The sequence below is a fragment of the Vigna angularis genome, chromosome 9 (genome assembly GCF_016808095.1).
Source record: "Vigna angularis cultivar LongXiaoDou No.4 chromosome 9, ASM1680809v1, whole genome shotgun sequence".
Lineage (NCBI taxonomy): Eukaryota > Viridiplantae > Streptophyta > Magnoliopsida > Fabales > Fabaceae > Vigna > Vigna angularis.
This window is the reverse complement of record NC_068978.1, coordinates 23,672,484-23,686,413: the sequence shown is the minus strand read 5'-3', so window position 1 is coordinate 23,686,413 and position 13,930 is coordinate 23,672,484. Positions and strand designations below refer to the sequence as shown.

The 13,930-nt window shown below is 32.2% G+C and overlaps 2 protein-coding genes across 2 annotated transcripts; one reads left to right on the top strand and one right to left on the bottom strand.

Annotated features, from left to right (window-relative positions):
• The first annotated feature begins 597 nt into the window (after window positions 1-597).
• On the top strand, window positions 598-3,804 carry LOC108347439 (receptor-like cytoplasmic kinase 176). Its single transcript, XM_017586673.2, has 6 exons — window positions 598-1,009; window positions 1,520-1,842; window positions 2,071-2,206; window positions 2,447-2,589; window positions 2,685-2,808; window positions 3,154-3,804. The coding sequence occupies exons 1-6, from the start codon at window positions 958-960 to the stop codon at window positions 3,624-3,626; spliced, it is 1,251 nt and encodes a 416-aa protein (XP_017442162.1). The 5' UTR covers window positions 598-957; the 3' UTR covers window positions 3,627-3,804.
• A 6,189-nt stretch (window positions 3,805-9,993) lies between these two features.
• On the bottom strand, window positions 9,994-13,250 carry LOC108347440 (expansin-A4). Its single transcript, XM_017586674.2, has 3 exons — window positions 12,989-13,250; window positions 11,980-12,298; window positions 9,994-10,910 (listed from the first exon to the last, which is right to left on the bottom strand). Exons 1-3 carry the CDS (start codon window positions 13,134-13,136, stop codon window positions 10,601-10,603), a joined length of 777 nt encoding a protein of 258 aa, XP_017442163.1. The 5' UTR covers window positions 13,137-13,250; the 3' UTR covers window positions 9,994-10,600.
• Window positions 13,251-13,930: the final 680 nt, after the last annotated feature.

The window sequence follows — 13,930 nt, the reverse complement described above, 5'->3', positions numbered from 1 at the left end:
GTATAGTGAAAATCAACCGCGGTAAAAGCCCCTCGCTGCACTAGTGAGATAATAGTTCTATATATATTATAGCATTTGTTCCACTATAGTTATTTTGAACCTGAGTTAGGAAAAACATGATTGGAACGTGTTCTTAACATTCATCGGATATAATCTCTGTCCCTAGCGAAACCAAGTTAACTTATCGTTGTAACATGTGAATAGATTGAATCAGATAATGAACACCCATTTGTTCTACCATTTTAATTCAGAAAAAACTAATCGTAGATGACTTAAAGTTGTATTATTAGTGATGCCAGATGCTTAAGCTCATGGCCCTATCAAATGAATGGACAGATTATCATGCATGACAGCTTGGTAACTTGAAAGATCATGACCATAGACCATAACACGGCATCAATCAAAAATAATGAAGTGGATTATCACTGGATTGGCTTTAATAATAAGATCAAACAAAGCTGTCACCGATCAATAAAACCAGTAGATAGGTTTTGATATCCGCATTTATTTTTCACCTACCCCTTCTTTTTAAAACGTGAGAGGAATAAATTAGCTAATAAATTCTCATGTTCGTATGCGTTTGGTAGTTAGTATAGACAAAGTTGATGGAAAAAGTAAAGTCAACCAACTAATTCTCTGAATAGTCAAGTGGCTCCATTTACAAAGTCTAACTTTTTATCCTTGTACTTTTTGCTTTATCATTCTTCTATTCTTAACCAAAATCATTTCATCTTGAAAAGTTTATGAAATCTCAGCTACTCAGTGAGCAATCACTAGCATCACCCAAAAGGCCTAGTGTCTTATCTTTCTCCTGTTTTGGGTATTTCCTTTTGCTTTTTCATTTGGGGTTGCAACTTTTGTACACTCCTAGATTTTGGAGTTGTTTGTTTGCATGCTTGTCTGGTTGTGTTTGAAAGATATAACAGAAGCCTTTTAGTATTGGGGTGATTTTAGTTGATGGGTGCTTGTTGGAGCAGTGGGACGAAGGCTGTGAGCCCTTCCAGTGCAGGTAAGCTGCTTATTGAATTGCATGTTACATCATTTTGTTTCCTCTTGATATCTGAATACGCTAAATTACTAGTCAAGATTTAGTTTTTGGAGTTGGGGTTTGATTCTCTTAATCTTGAAGTTGTCAAGTTGATGAAGATTTGGACTGCCATAGACATGCATGCTATACTTCAGATCCGTGCAATATAAGACTGCTATGTCTTATCTTATGGGGTGATCCTTGTTTCTTCATAGTTGAGGAATCTCACTGAATGCCTAAATTCTAGATTTGTGCCTTATCTAAATTTTCGATGTTTTTACCCCGTGTGGTGATCACTGTGGTGAATCCTGTTGGAAAAAACTGATTTGAGGTTGAGAGAAAATTTAGTCAGCAACATAGGGATAATCTGTGGCCGTAGCTGGAATCCATGTAAATTTGGTTGTAAAGAGTGATGATAACCTTGTTTATTTTGTTTGTTACAAGGTACTGTGGTTACTGAATTTTTGATCATTTGTTTTGGTACGTTGACAGGGTTCACTTCTAGAAGTGTGAGCAGAGAGGGCTATGACATCCATTCAAGTAGCAGGAACTCATCAGCCTCCATACCCATGACCCCTCGGAGTGAGGGTGAGATCTTACAATCTTCAAATTTGAAAAGCTACAGCTACAATGACCTAAGAATAGCAACAAAACATTTCAGCCCAGACAATGTCTTAGGGGAAGGTGGATTTGGTTCAGTTTTTAAGGGTTGGATTGATGAACATTCGCTTTCTGTTACCAAGCCTGGTATAGGCATGGTTGTTGCTGTGAAGAAACTTAACCAAGAGGGGTTCCAGGGTCACAAGGAATGGCTGGTAAGTATCAATTATTTTCTAAACACATTTCTGTTTCCTCATTTGATGAAGATTCTGGCTTTAAGTGGTTTTACATTAACAAGATTCTAGGCAGCTCCAAGCTTTTCTGGTCCTGTTTCACGGATTTCTGTTTAACTTAAACGGCTTCTTCTTTTTGATTTTATTGTCATTACTTTACTAAACACTTTTTTGATAACTTTCTTCTTGTTTTTACACTGTAACTTGCAGGCTGAAATCAACTATCTCGGGCAACTGCAGCATCCTAATCTTGTCAAGTTGATAGGCTACTGCTTAGAGGATCAGCACAGGCTTCTAGTTTATGAATATATGCCAAAGGGCAGTGTGGAGAATCATCTATTCAGGAGTCAGTACCATGTAGTTTATACGAATACATTTAGGGTATCCTAGAATATCTCAGCATATTGTTGAATCAATTAATTGTGTAATTTCGAATCAATCTTAGGAGTTGTTTGCTATATTGCCATATTTCTTTCCATATAGGCTTTGTACTGGCTGTGCTATTCCTCTTTCAAAAGAGATTGTAATTTTTGCTTAATCTCCCAATGTTTCAGTACTAACGTTGAAGATATCATCATTAATGCAGGGGGGTCTCATTTTCAGCAGCTTTCTTGGACATTAAGATTGAAAATATCCCTTGGGGCTGCTAGGGGTCTTGCTTTTCTCCATAACTCAGAAACTAAAGTCATATACAGAGACTTTAAGACTTCTAATATCCTGCTTGATACGGTATGTACTGAAAAATTGGTCATGTTTTGTATGGTTTAATATGATGGATTTTATGATTCCATAACTAAGCTAGTTAATTGACGAATGTTTTGCAGAACTATAATGCCAGACTTTCTGATTTTGGGCTGGCCAGAGATGGACCCACTGGTGATAAGAGCCATGTTTCTACAAGGGTCATGGGAACACATGGATATGCAGCACCAGAGTATCTAGCAACAGGTACAAGAACCATGTTTCCGTACTAGCTTTTTTACCTTTCCATGCCACAATTTTCCCTATAATAGTATACTTTGTTGATGGACCATATAGATCAAAGTCAGGTCATTTTCTCTGTTTAGACTATTCTCATTAGTGGCTCCACACATTATTGCTTACATAGCAATGGTTACAGACCGGCACCATTTTCTTGGGATGTAATATAATATCCTATACACTACTATGCATGGATTATTGGAACCACATGTATATGTTGTATGCTTATTTTTAAAATAATAAAATATGATTAGATATTTATCGGAACCTTTATATGTAACTATTTTATTTTATTTTTTCCATGTTTACTAGGTCACCTCACTGCCAAGAGTGATGTGTATAGTTTTGGAGTAGTACTTTTGGAAATGTTATCAGGAAGACGAGCCATAGACAAGAATCGGCCATCTGGGGAACAGTGCTTAGTTGAATGGGCAAAACCTTACCTTGCTAACAAAAGAAGGGTTTTTCGTGTAATGGATAGTCGTCTAGAAGGTCAGTATTCCCTTAACCAAGCTCAAAGAGCAGCCACTCTTTCTTTTCAGTGTCTTTCTGTAGAGCCCAAATACAGGCCAAACATGGATGAGGTGGTGAGAGTATTAGAGCAAATACGTGAGTCAAATGATCAAGTGAAAAATGGTGATCATAATAAAAAGCGTCGACTAAGTGGCTCTGCCTCTGGCCATGGCCACCCCAATGGACTCCCTGCATCTGCTAGCACAGGAAGTTCTGATGCTCCAAAAAAGTTTGCTTATCCAAGGCCTTCTGCTTCTTTTCTGTATGCTTAGTCAAGGAATTTTATGGTGAGAAAGGAGTAGCTGTTCTTAGATGTGACATGAACCATACCTGTTAAGTACTGTATAGTTCCCTTTAAAAATCTTGTATTTTGGCCTACATTTTGTCATTGTAACACTGATTGTTAACATAGTTCCATCTGTTTCCGTAAAGTTTTTATTTTTTGTTACTCTTGAATCCTTTATGAAAGTGCAATGGAACCAACAAAGTTGATCACTATGATCCTTTAAATCTAACACCATTTAATTAATTTTCGTTAGAGATTTCATCATTAAGCAGTTTACTCTAATGATATATTCCTTCAAGTGCAAAACTTCTACTGTTAACTTAGGCCAATCCTTTTATGACGGCTTTTAGGAATTCAAACCTAAAAAGAACTTAATTAGTAAAGTCTAGTACCAAAAAACTTAAAATAGTCGAGGAAAGTTGAGATTTAAACCAGGATTAAGTGGATTAGTAACCAACTAAACTAAATTATTTTGTTCAAACATAGATTTATATTTTCCTAAGTCAACTACTCATAAACCAGGATTAAGTGGATTAGTAACCAACTAAACTAAATTATTTTGTTCAAACATAGATTTATATTTTCCTAAGTCAACTACTCATCATTTTACACTGTAAGACAAAAAAACATGATTGTTTCTTTCTGCACCCCATCAAATTTCTCTTGCATCTCATCCTTCCGGATTTTAGTTTCCGGAACTCAGTAAATCAATTTTGGAAGCATTTTTCAGGAACACACTAAATCAATTTTGGAAACATCTTTTCGAAAGATACTCAACCAATTTTCCAGAATAAACTCACATATTTCTATTTTGGAAAAATTTATGGAGTTTAGGAAGAAAATTGATAGGTACAGGAGCAACAGAAAATATTAGACACACACCCCTCCCATAAGTTCGGTGTTGGCCCTATACCCAAATGAGTGCCCAAGCCACTTAAAATTTTAAGACAATAGTTTGTCTTCTCTCATTCTTATCATACACTGAAAATTTCCCCACACTTCTTCCTTCTCTCTCGTTTCTCGATGCTTTCTTCTCTCACTTTTTTATTGCTAAAACAGCGGACAACAAAGCCAAAGGAGGAGTCCAACTGCTTCAACCTTTCATCTTCCACTTCTTTTTTGTTACTTTCCATCTCTTCTCAAAGGCCAAAGGTGTGGAGGAGTCTTTTCTCATTTTCTTGTAGTTACCCTCTTGTAGTTTCAAACTGAAAATAAAGTTCAGTTGAATTGAACTGAATTACTTTTACAATTAAAAAAACAAAAATTGGATTACTTTTATATAGATTGAATTTATTTTGAACTATTTAAAACTAATTGTTATTTGAATTCGTAAAACTTGGAATGATTTATTAAATTAACCCATTATAGAGTTTGGATGCATTCAATTTTAGGCACATAACTAAGAACTTAAAAATGTTAAGAATAGAATGCTAGAGAGAAAAAGATTCGTACAAAGTTGTTTTGTATACTAATTCATTCTATCAATGAGTCACATGTCCAACCACTCTAGTCAAGCTTACATTAAATAAGAGTTTATACACATACATAGTCAATGAGGAAGATCCACCCTACCCTCTCTAGAAGGGTGTTCTCTTTCATGCTCTCTTCTCATTCTATTTGATGGAGATTGATAGTATTGGTTAAGAATCATACTATATACCTCATGATATGAGGTAGTGTGTGTAATTTGAGTTGAAGTTCTTGAACTCCTTCTAGTGTGATTTCTACTTCTACTCTTACTTTTTCTTATTTCTTCATGTTTTCTCTTGTTTAGCATTGAGAACTCTAAGCTCCCTATCCAATTTAGCAAAATATTCTTCTCTTTCCATTTTTTCTTTTTCTTTCAAAATAGCCTATTGTTCAGCTCTTTGACCAAGTTTTTCAAAGTGAGTTTGACCTCTCACTACCAATTTCATAGGTTGCGATTTTAGACATTCTCAAGATTTTTTTGAAAATATGCAATGCAACAAACAAACATGAATTCCAAATAAGTTTCCTTAAGAGATTTAAGGAAGCAAAAATACTTAAGTTCACTTATAGGAAAAGACATTTCTATTTCTCTCCAACACATTAATGGCCCTCACTCTCCCTCATTGCACCATGCCCTTAAGCTCTAGGGTTTTCAAGTCTCGAAGAATCAAGGAAAAGACAAGGAGAGGGACGAGAATTGACTCTCGAAGGAAGAAGAGAATGACTTCTCTCCCTCGCGGGTTTCGACCCAAAAGCAGGTTAGTAAAAAAAATAAAACAAAACGAAGGCAATAACTAAAATGAAACACATTTTGTTTTCAGCAAGGTTCGAGCCTCGATTCTAAACGCCACATTCAACAACACACAAATATCACTAATCCAAACTCAATTCACTAATAAAATAATCATTTAGTAGTTATTTAAATGTTACTCTACAGCTTATCACAATTAAACAATTATAAAACACAACATTCCCATAATTAATAAATTGCTTCCATTAAAATTGTGTAATTTCCCTGGTCTTACATGTGGAGGTTATATGGTTACACTATTTCATTTTTGTGCAAATTTTTTTATGTGTTGTTTGAATTTTGAATATTTGGTGATTTGTTGCATGTTGAATAGTGTATGGTAGGATATCTGAGTCGAGCGACTAGCAACCCAGACGACCACCAAGAATAAACAAGTCACATATTAACGAGTTATCATATGATCATTCCCGAACGATCATCAACCTGCTAGACAGAACGATCGTCATATCATATGCTCGTCATTGTCGCTCCTAACATCAATCGTCCAACGACCGTCTTTTAGCGATCGTCTGTTGCTTAAATCAAACGGTCAACATTAGCTCACAGGGTCACGTCAACCCAGTCAAAGGTAAGAGTCAACAGACGTTCGGTCAGCTTTAGTCAGACTGGATCAATTAATCTAGATAAACTAAAGAATAAGTGGTTAGATTCTGGCCATGATGTCGAAAATCACAGAACCAACTAACCCAATATCAAGCACAACCAAGCGGTCGTGTTTTCCAAGCAGTTGAGTTCTCCAACCAACCGGATTTTTAGGTAAACGGTTTATCTTACTGTTAGGTTAAATATGAAAACCAGAAGGAAAAAAAGGTACGTTTTCTGATGATAGAGAGAGAAAGGAGAAAATATTATTTCTTCCATTATTGAACTAAAAAAGTTCGATCATTCCCTTTTTCTGACTTGAGTGTCGGAGTGCCTTTGCAGGTACTCACTCCATTCTCCCTGAAGAGTCCTGTGCAGGAGGAAGATAGAAGGATAACTACATTGTTGGAAGGAGAGGACGTCATTCATCAGATTCGCATCTCGGCCTCAACTATTATACTGAAACAAATAGTAAAAAGTCAAAACAATTCAATTTAATCAAATTAGTTCGAGTTTTCGTTATTTTAAAATAAAATATTTCTTGTTAGGAATAAGAATTAAAGAGAAAGTTCAATTTGAAACATTTTTGTCACTTAATATATTTTATACATTTATTTAAATTATTTATGCAAAATTTAATTAATTGAAATTTTGGGAAGTTTATCCTTAGTTAAGAAAAACCTTTCTATGAGCTTTTAAATAAAGCTCCCATTTGTTGGGTCGTTGGATGAACCAAATCTCGTTGAGTTAAATTCATTTAATTAAAAATTTAAGTGTTTTGTTGTTGGGGAGTGAATTCTTGACCAACGTTGTTTTAATAAAAACTCCTAATGTAGTTGTTGGCAAATATCTTGATCACTAAGTAAGAAAAACTTTTTCTAGGTGACTAAAATTCACTACGTATATGACATCGACTAGATAAGTAGAATTGTAAATACATAAATTTGAACATGTGCTTAATTTGTCGAGTGGGTCAACCAATGGTTGAACGAGAGTATTTTTTGAACTTTGAAAAAATAAGTTTTTAAAATGTTTCTAAATGCTACAACTTGTTTGGTTTATAATAATATTATTATATTTTGATCAACACTTGGGTTGAATGTTGTTAAATATGATAAATGGATGATAATATTAGTAATTGAGTTTAGATGAAATGTATATTAATAAGAGTGTATAATGTTTTGGTTGTGATATAACATGTGATGTGTTGTGAGTAGAGAGGGAATACTACATTGAGATACCTAGGTTATGTATTCAAACTGGGACTCTAAAGGAGATTATCTCGACTCAATTAATATTGGACTCATATAGAAGAAAATATCAGGTGATGATAGTTGAAGGAGGTTCCTATGACCTAGTTTATGGTGAAAAGTAGAACTATGTTTGATAGGTCATAGGGATTTACCCTATCATAGGAATACATTGAGTTCCTATTCATGTAGCTTTGTTATGGTGATAATTGAGTGAAGATAATATGACAGATGCAAATCTTTGAGTTTAATTTAATGCACGAGTCTTCCAAAAATAGAATTAAGTGTTTATGATGTGTGATATAAAAATCTTATGACATGAGAGATAACTGATTAGGACGTGAGTTATACACTTAATTTGATGAATCTTTAATGAATAAATTGGAATTATATTCATTAGATTAGATTAAATAGATGAGATATGAATATAATGTGTATAAAATTGATATAAGGATGATAAGAAAGTTTTAACTTAATCCTGTTTGTATATGTGTTGTTTATGAACTATGATGATCAATTGTTACGTATGAACATATAAATTTGCAAGAAAATAACCTCAAAAAGTGATAAGTTGAAGATAGAAAAAAGAATATATATATATATATATATATATATATATATATATATATAATAATAATAATAATAATAATAATAATAATAATAATAATAGAGATATGTTTTTAGTATATTTACGTAGATATCATAATGAATGTTCCGTTAATCAAAATAAAACATAAATAATTGATCATTTGACTATTGTATTTTATTTTTAATATAAATTTCATTTTTTCATGTTTTCATAACTTTCATATTAAACATGAAAATAGTTATTTATGTTATTACTATTTTCTATATAAATTCTAGAAATTGAATTAACACATTTACAATTTTTTTTTTCCAAACCAAACTATTTGTTAATCTGAGTTGAGCTTAATAAATTTACAACAATCTCCTTTTTTTTATGTAAATATTTTTTATTTCATTAACTACTCACTTGATTTGTGATTATTCTCATTTTAGTTTTATCATTACCACAAAAGATTTGTAGCTATTTTATATAATAAGAAAGTCTTTACATATATTAGATTAAAAAAACTAGCACCTACACTATTATATAAAGAGAAATCAATATTTTTTTGTCCATATTTTGTTTTTCCATTTTATTCTTTAGTAATCCTCTTTTCAAATTCAAATAATTATTCATAACAAAACAATATAATTTTTAATATTATTTTTTAATAACTACTTTTTTAAATTTAAATAATTTATAATAAAAATATTTTTATAATAAAAAAATATTAATATAATGAAAAGTTATACAAATTATTTTTTTTATAATTATTTTTACTAAAATATTTATTTATTCCATAAGTTGAAATATAAAGAAAGTTTTGAAACAATAATACTAATATAAAAAATTATAAAAAATTTAAAAATAATAATTGCTAATAAATTTATAAATTTGTGGTGAAAGATAAGAAAAAATTATTAAAAAAGATTATAAAGATAGAAAGAAATTTATTTCCTAAGATTACTATGACTTAGTCAAATAACATAAAATACATAATATTCTTGTACTTTCCAATATCAAAGAAACATTTAATAAAAAATGTAAAATTAAAAAATATCTTTTATTTTCGGATCTTCATGGGTCCGTATATTACTAGAATATAGTAATATCTAAATAAACAATATAATAATATGTAATTAAATAATATAAAGTCAACTAAATTTGATAGAATTATATAATTACTCATATATATATATATATATATATGATAATAAATTAAATAATAAATATTTTGTAAAGCATCACATTGTTTTTATTTATTTTTAACTTGTTTTTGCACACATTTTAGTTCAAGTCCAAAAAACTTTACATATATAATACAATTTTACAAGAAAAAAAATATTCAATCATTTTTTTATGTTCTTACTAAATTTACATCACATATTCTTGTATGATACTTTTTTATTAGTTATTTTTAACAACCACAACTTATTCTAAATTCAGTTTACTTATGGAAAGACCTACGCTCTTTTTCAGAATAAGTACAATCTCATCTTTTATTAAATAGAGTTTAATCAACGGAAAATCCAATGGTTCTTTTTATATTGTCAATTGAATTGAATTTATTCAAGCTTTGATTGAAGAACATAAGAAGGTGATCAAACTAGTACTATAACATAAAGTGCAAAGGAAGAAAGAAACATATAAATACAACATAATTGAAGGCAAGTTAAAGAAAGAGACATGCATTATAACTGAAACATATTACATAAAGGAGCTGCGGGCTACATGAACTTTGCAGCCTCTTCAGCCCCATTAAGTCAGAAAGCATTGCTGGATAATAAATATGCCAGCAACACCCAATTACACTTCACTGCTAATTAATAATATCACACACAAATTCACCTTCCAAAAACCATACCATTACCACCATCACTTTAACTTATCAACACACCTTCAAAAATTCCAGGGAAAATAAAGGAAATTTGAAGTGGAAAAAACTAAACCATAGTCAAAATAAAACTTTTAGTTATATTTTTAGACCACAAATTCAAGATAATTCTAATTTTAGTTTTCTTTTGAAAAAAAAACACTTTTTAATCCCTTGAAATTAGAAAAATATATTTTTAATTTCTAAATTTAAAAAGAAAGAAATTTTAATCTCTAACTTTTAGCATGTAAAAATTAGAATTATATTTTTTAATTTCAAGGGGTTAAAAACACATTTTTAAAATCAAAAGATCAAAACTAAAATCATCTCAAATTTTAGATATAAAAAATATAATTAAAGAAAAGACTGAAACTACTAAAAGAAACATTTATGTTTAAATTTTCTTTCAGACGCGGAAATTCTTGCCCGTGAAGGTCTGCCCGAACTGCCAATGAGAAGGTGCCACGTTCCACGAGGTTGACGTGCGTCTGTCACTGCCCGTGACTCTAAAGGAAAGGGCCTGGCCCACTAAATTGGCGTTGGATTGCCAATTTTGGCCCCAGTTTCGGCTCATGCTGTTCCACGCACTTTTGCTTCCCTTCACACTCACGCGCACGATATCCCCTGCACCCGCCACGTTGGAGATCAAAACCAGGTTGAAGTAACGAAAGCCGTTGATAGTGAATCTAATTCCACCAGCCTTTCTGCATGCCACCCTGTACCAAACAAAATATTATTATTATTATTATTTATGTGCTCATTTTATTAACTCTTTATTCTAGCAATCAAATCAAAACACTTTTTATGTTTAAATTGGTTGGAACATGAGAAAACAAAAAGATAAATTATTAAAAAGTGGTCATGGTTAAAACTTCAAGGTTTGACTGGGATATTTTGGTAATTTAATATTTTACAGAGTCCCAAAATGCAGTTTTTTTGAAGAATGTGTTGTGGGTGATGTGTATGACTGTGACCCAACAAAATCACTGCAGAACCAGGTCTTGTGCTTTTAATAATACACTAATATTTATTGTATAAAAAGTTTGATTAAAAATTTATCAGAAAATTATAAAGTCAAATATGAGACCATTATTGGTGTGTAATGCAAACAAGACTGGATGAAGCTGCAGATTATATTGATAGGGTTTTTGTATATTTGTGAAGAAAATCATAATGGAACATAAATCAAACATAGAAAAGCTGTCATCCTCATCCTCTGAGGTTTGTTTTGGAACAGGCCAAAGCACATGATTCCTCGGTTTTCATACTGGAACAAGCATGAAATTACGACAATACCCTCTAATAATAAGAACAATGAACAAAACAAATATTTACCCCATCTTCTGTATAGTTTTGCAGGAAAATTAATTCTTTGTTTCTTAAATTTCGTTTCATGAAAAAAAACTTCCAAAATGGTTTTGTGAAAATTAAAAATTTCAAAATAAATTAAACACTTAGACAAATAAAAACACTGTTTTTACCGTTTTACATGTTTCATGGTAATAATAACATTAAAAATATGTGATAAAACCTTTTACGAAGATTTATCGTGATATGGTTAAACATCTAATAGTCTAAAAAAATACATAATTTTTTTAAAAAAATAATCTTTAAAGGAAAAACTTACAAAATGATGATGGTTGAATTGTAAATTACTTAGTTATACCTTTTAGTGTTTTATGAACTTTCCCATTTTCCATCAATGCTATAATTTTTTAATAAATCCGAAAAAAAAAGTTAAACAAAAATTAACAAGACATATATACAAAGTGGTAAATATCTCACCGGCGGTAGCTGACGGGGACAATTCCGGCGCGGTACTGGGCGATCTTGAGGAACATGGGCATGGCTAGGTCGAAGTGGGGGTGCGGAGGGTTGCACCAGCCGCCATTGTCGCTGGGAAGGGCGAAGTTGGGAGGGCAGAAGTTGGTGGCTGTGATGATGATGGAAGGCCTCCCAGGGTTGCACCACCGTGGATCCTGGTTGCACTTTATCTCAAAACACGCGCCGCAACTCAACCCATTGTTGAACAGTGCCGTGCTCAAAGCTGCAGTGTTCACCCCATACCCTTGACTGTATAGGTTCCCGTACCCACATGCTCCACCTAAAAAACATAAACAAATTAAAAAACATAAATAATCTGCAGTGGTAGAACAAGAAGCAGTATTTTACACTTTTTTGGCTCAGGGTGAATTTACCTATTGTCATAAAATAAAATCTGTATTTTAATCATGGTAGAATTACTAGTTATGCATAATCTTTGGAAGAAGCTACCAACATCAGTTTCCAATGCATGCATACTTAACTAACTTTTCCACTGGGGTGAGAACAAGGAAGGGTAAAGATAAAGAGAAAAAAAATAGTAAAAAAATATTATAAAATAAAAACAAAATGAACAAAAAACACAAAATAGACGAAAAAAAATGAAAGGGTGTCTGTATTTGAGGTAATTTAAGAGGTTTCAGACAACAAAAATTTTGCTTACCCACTTTTAATGTGAGATTATACAACAAAATCCACAATGCATGAAATAGTGTTCCAAAATAAAACAACTCAATGTGAGTTTAAAGAAAACAGAGCACTGTATGGAGGAGAAAGGTGAGATTTTGAAGGTTGCGTGGTGGAAAAAGGAACGGCAGTGGTGTACATTTTGAAGAGCAGGGGAACCGGACATCATGGGTTGAAAGAATTGGGCAGTTTAAGGTTTTAAAAAGAGGAACATTTATAAGAGTAGAAACTTGGTGGTTGAGAAATGCAAGAAAGTTGAAGAGTGAGGGTTTATTTGTGTACATACCCATTGTTCCAGAGGCATCACTTCCACCGTAGAAAGTAGCGTGGGCACCCTGCCATGCACCACCGGTGTAGACACCGGGAATTCTGGCACTGGTGGCAACGAAAAGGGTAACCAACGATGCAATGCATAGTGAAACCGTTCCAGCCATGGCTGATATAGAGAGAGAGAGAGAGAGAGAGAGAGAAAGAGAGAGAGTGATAAGGTGTTTTGGTTGTGTTGAGTTTGTAGGGAATGCGCGGTGGCAGAGGTAAGGGGTACTTATTGATGGAGGGAAAGGAGTGGGGAATCTCCAACAGTCCAAAATACTTACCATCCAATTAATGCATTCTCTTTCTAACCATGTGATGATGTGATGTAATTATTTTTGGCAATGGAATAGAATGGATCTTTTTATTTCAATAAGTGTAAATGGAATAACTAATAAATTGGTTTCATTTTCTCTGGTTGGGATTTTACAATTTAGTGCGAAAAAAAAATATTTTGACACACGTAATTTTTTTTTATATTTATTTGATATTATTCTGTCTTATTTTTTATTTTTATTTTTTGAAAAATTAGGAAAGTTTATTTTTTTTTAAATTATTTTATTTTTATTAGGTGTGTCAAATTAATATCAATGTGTCAGGTTACCTTATTCTAGTTTGATTTTTTTTTGTATTTTGTAATAATTTATTAAATAAAAAAATATATTATTAATAATTTATTTTCATAATTTACTTTTATATCATAATAAAAATTTGGCAACTAAGAAAATAGATTGCAATAAATAATTTGAAGAGTGTAATTAGGGATGGTAAAAAATTCGGGTCTGCGGATATTAACAGATAAAATTCACGACGGATAGTTGGTATCCGCAGATATTTACTACCCGCAGGTTGCGAGTAGCGGATTTTTTAATACTCGCTTATAAATGAGTCGGGTGCGGGTATTACACTATCCGTA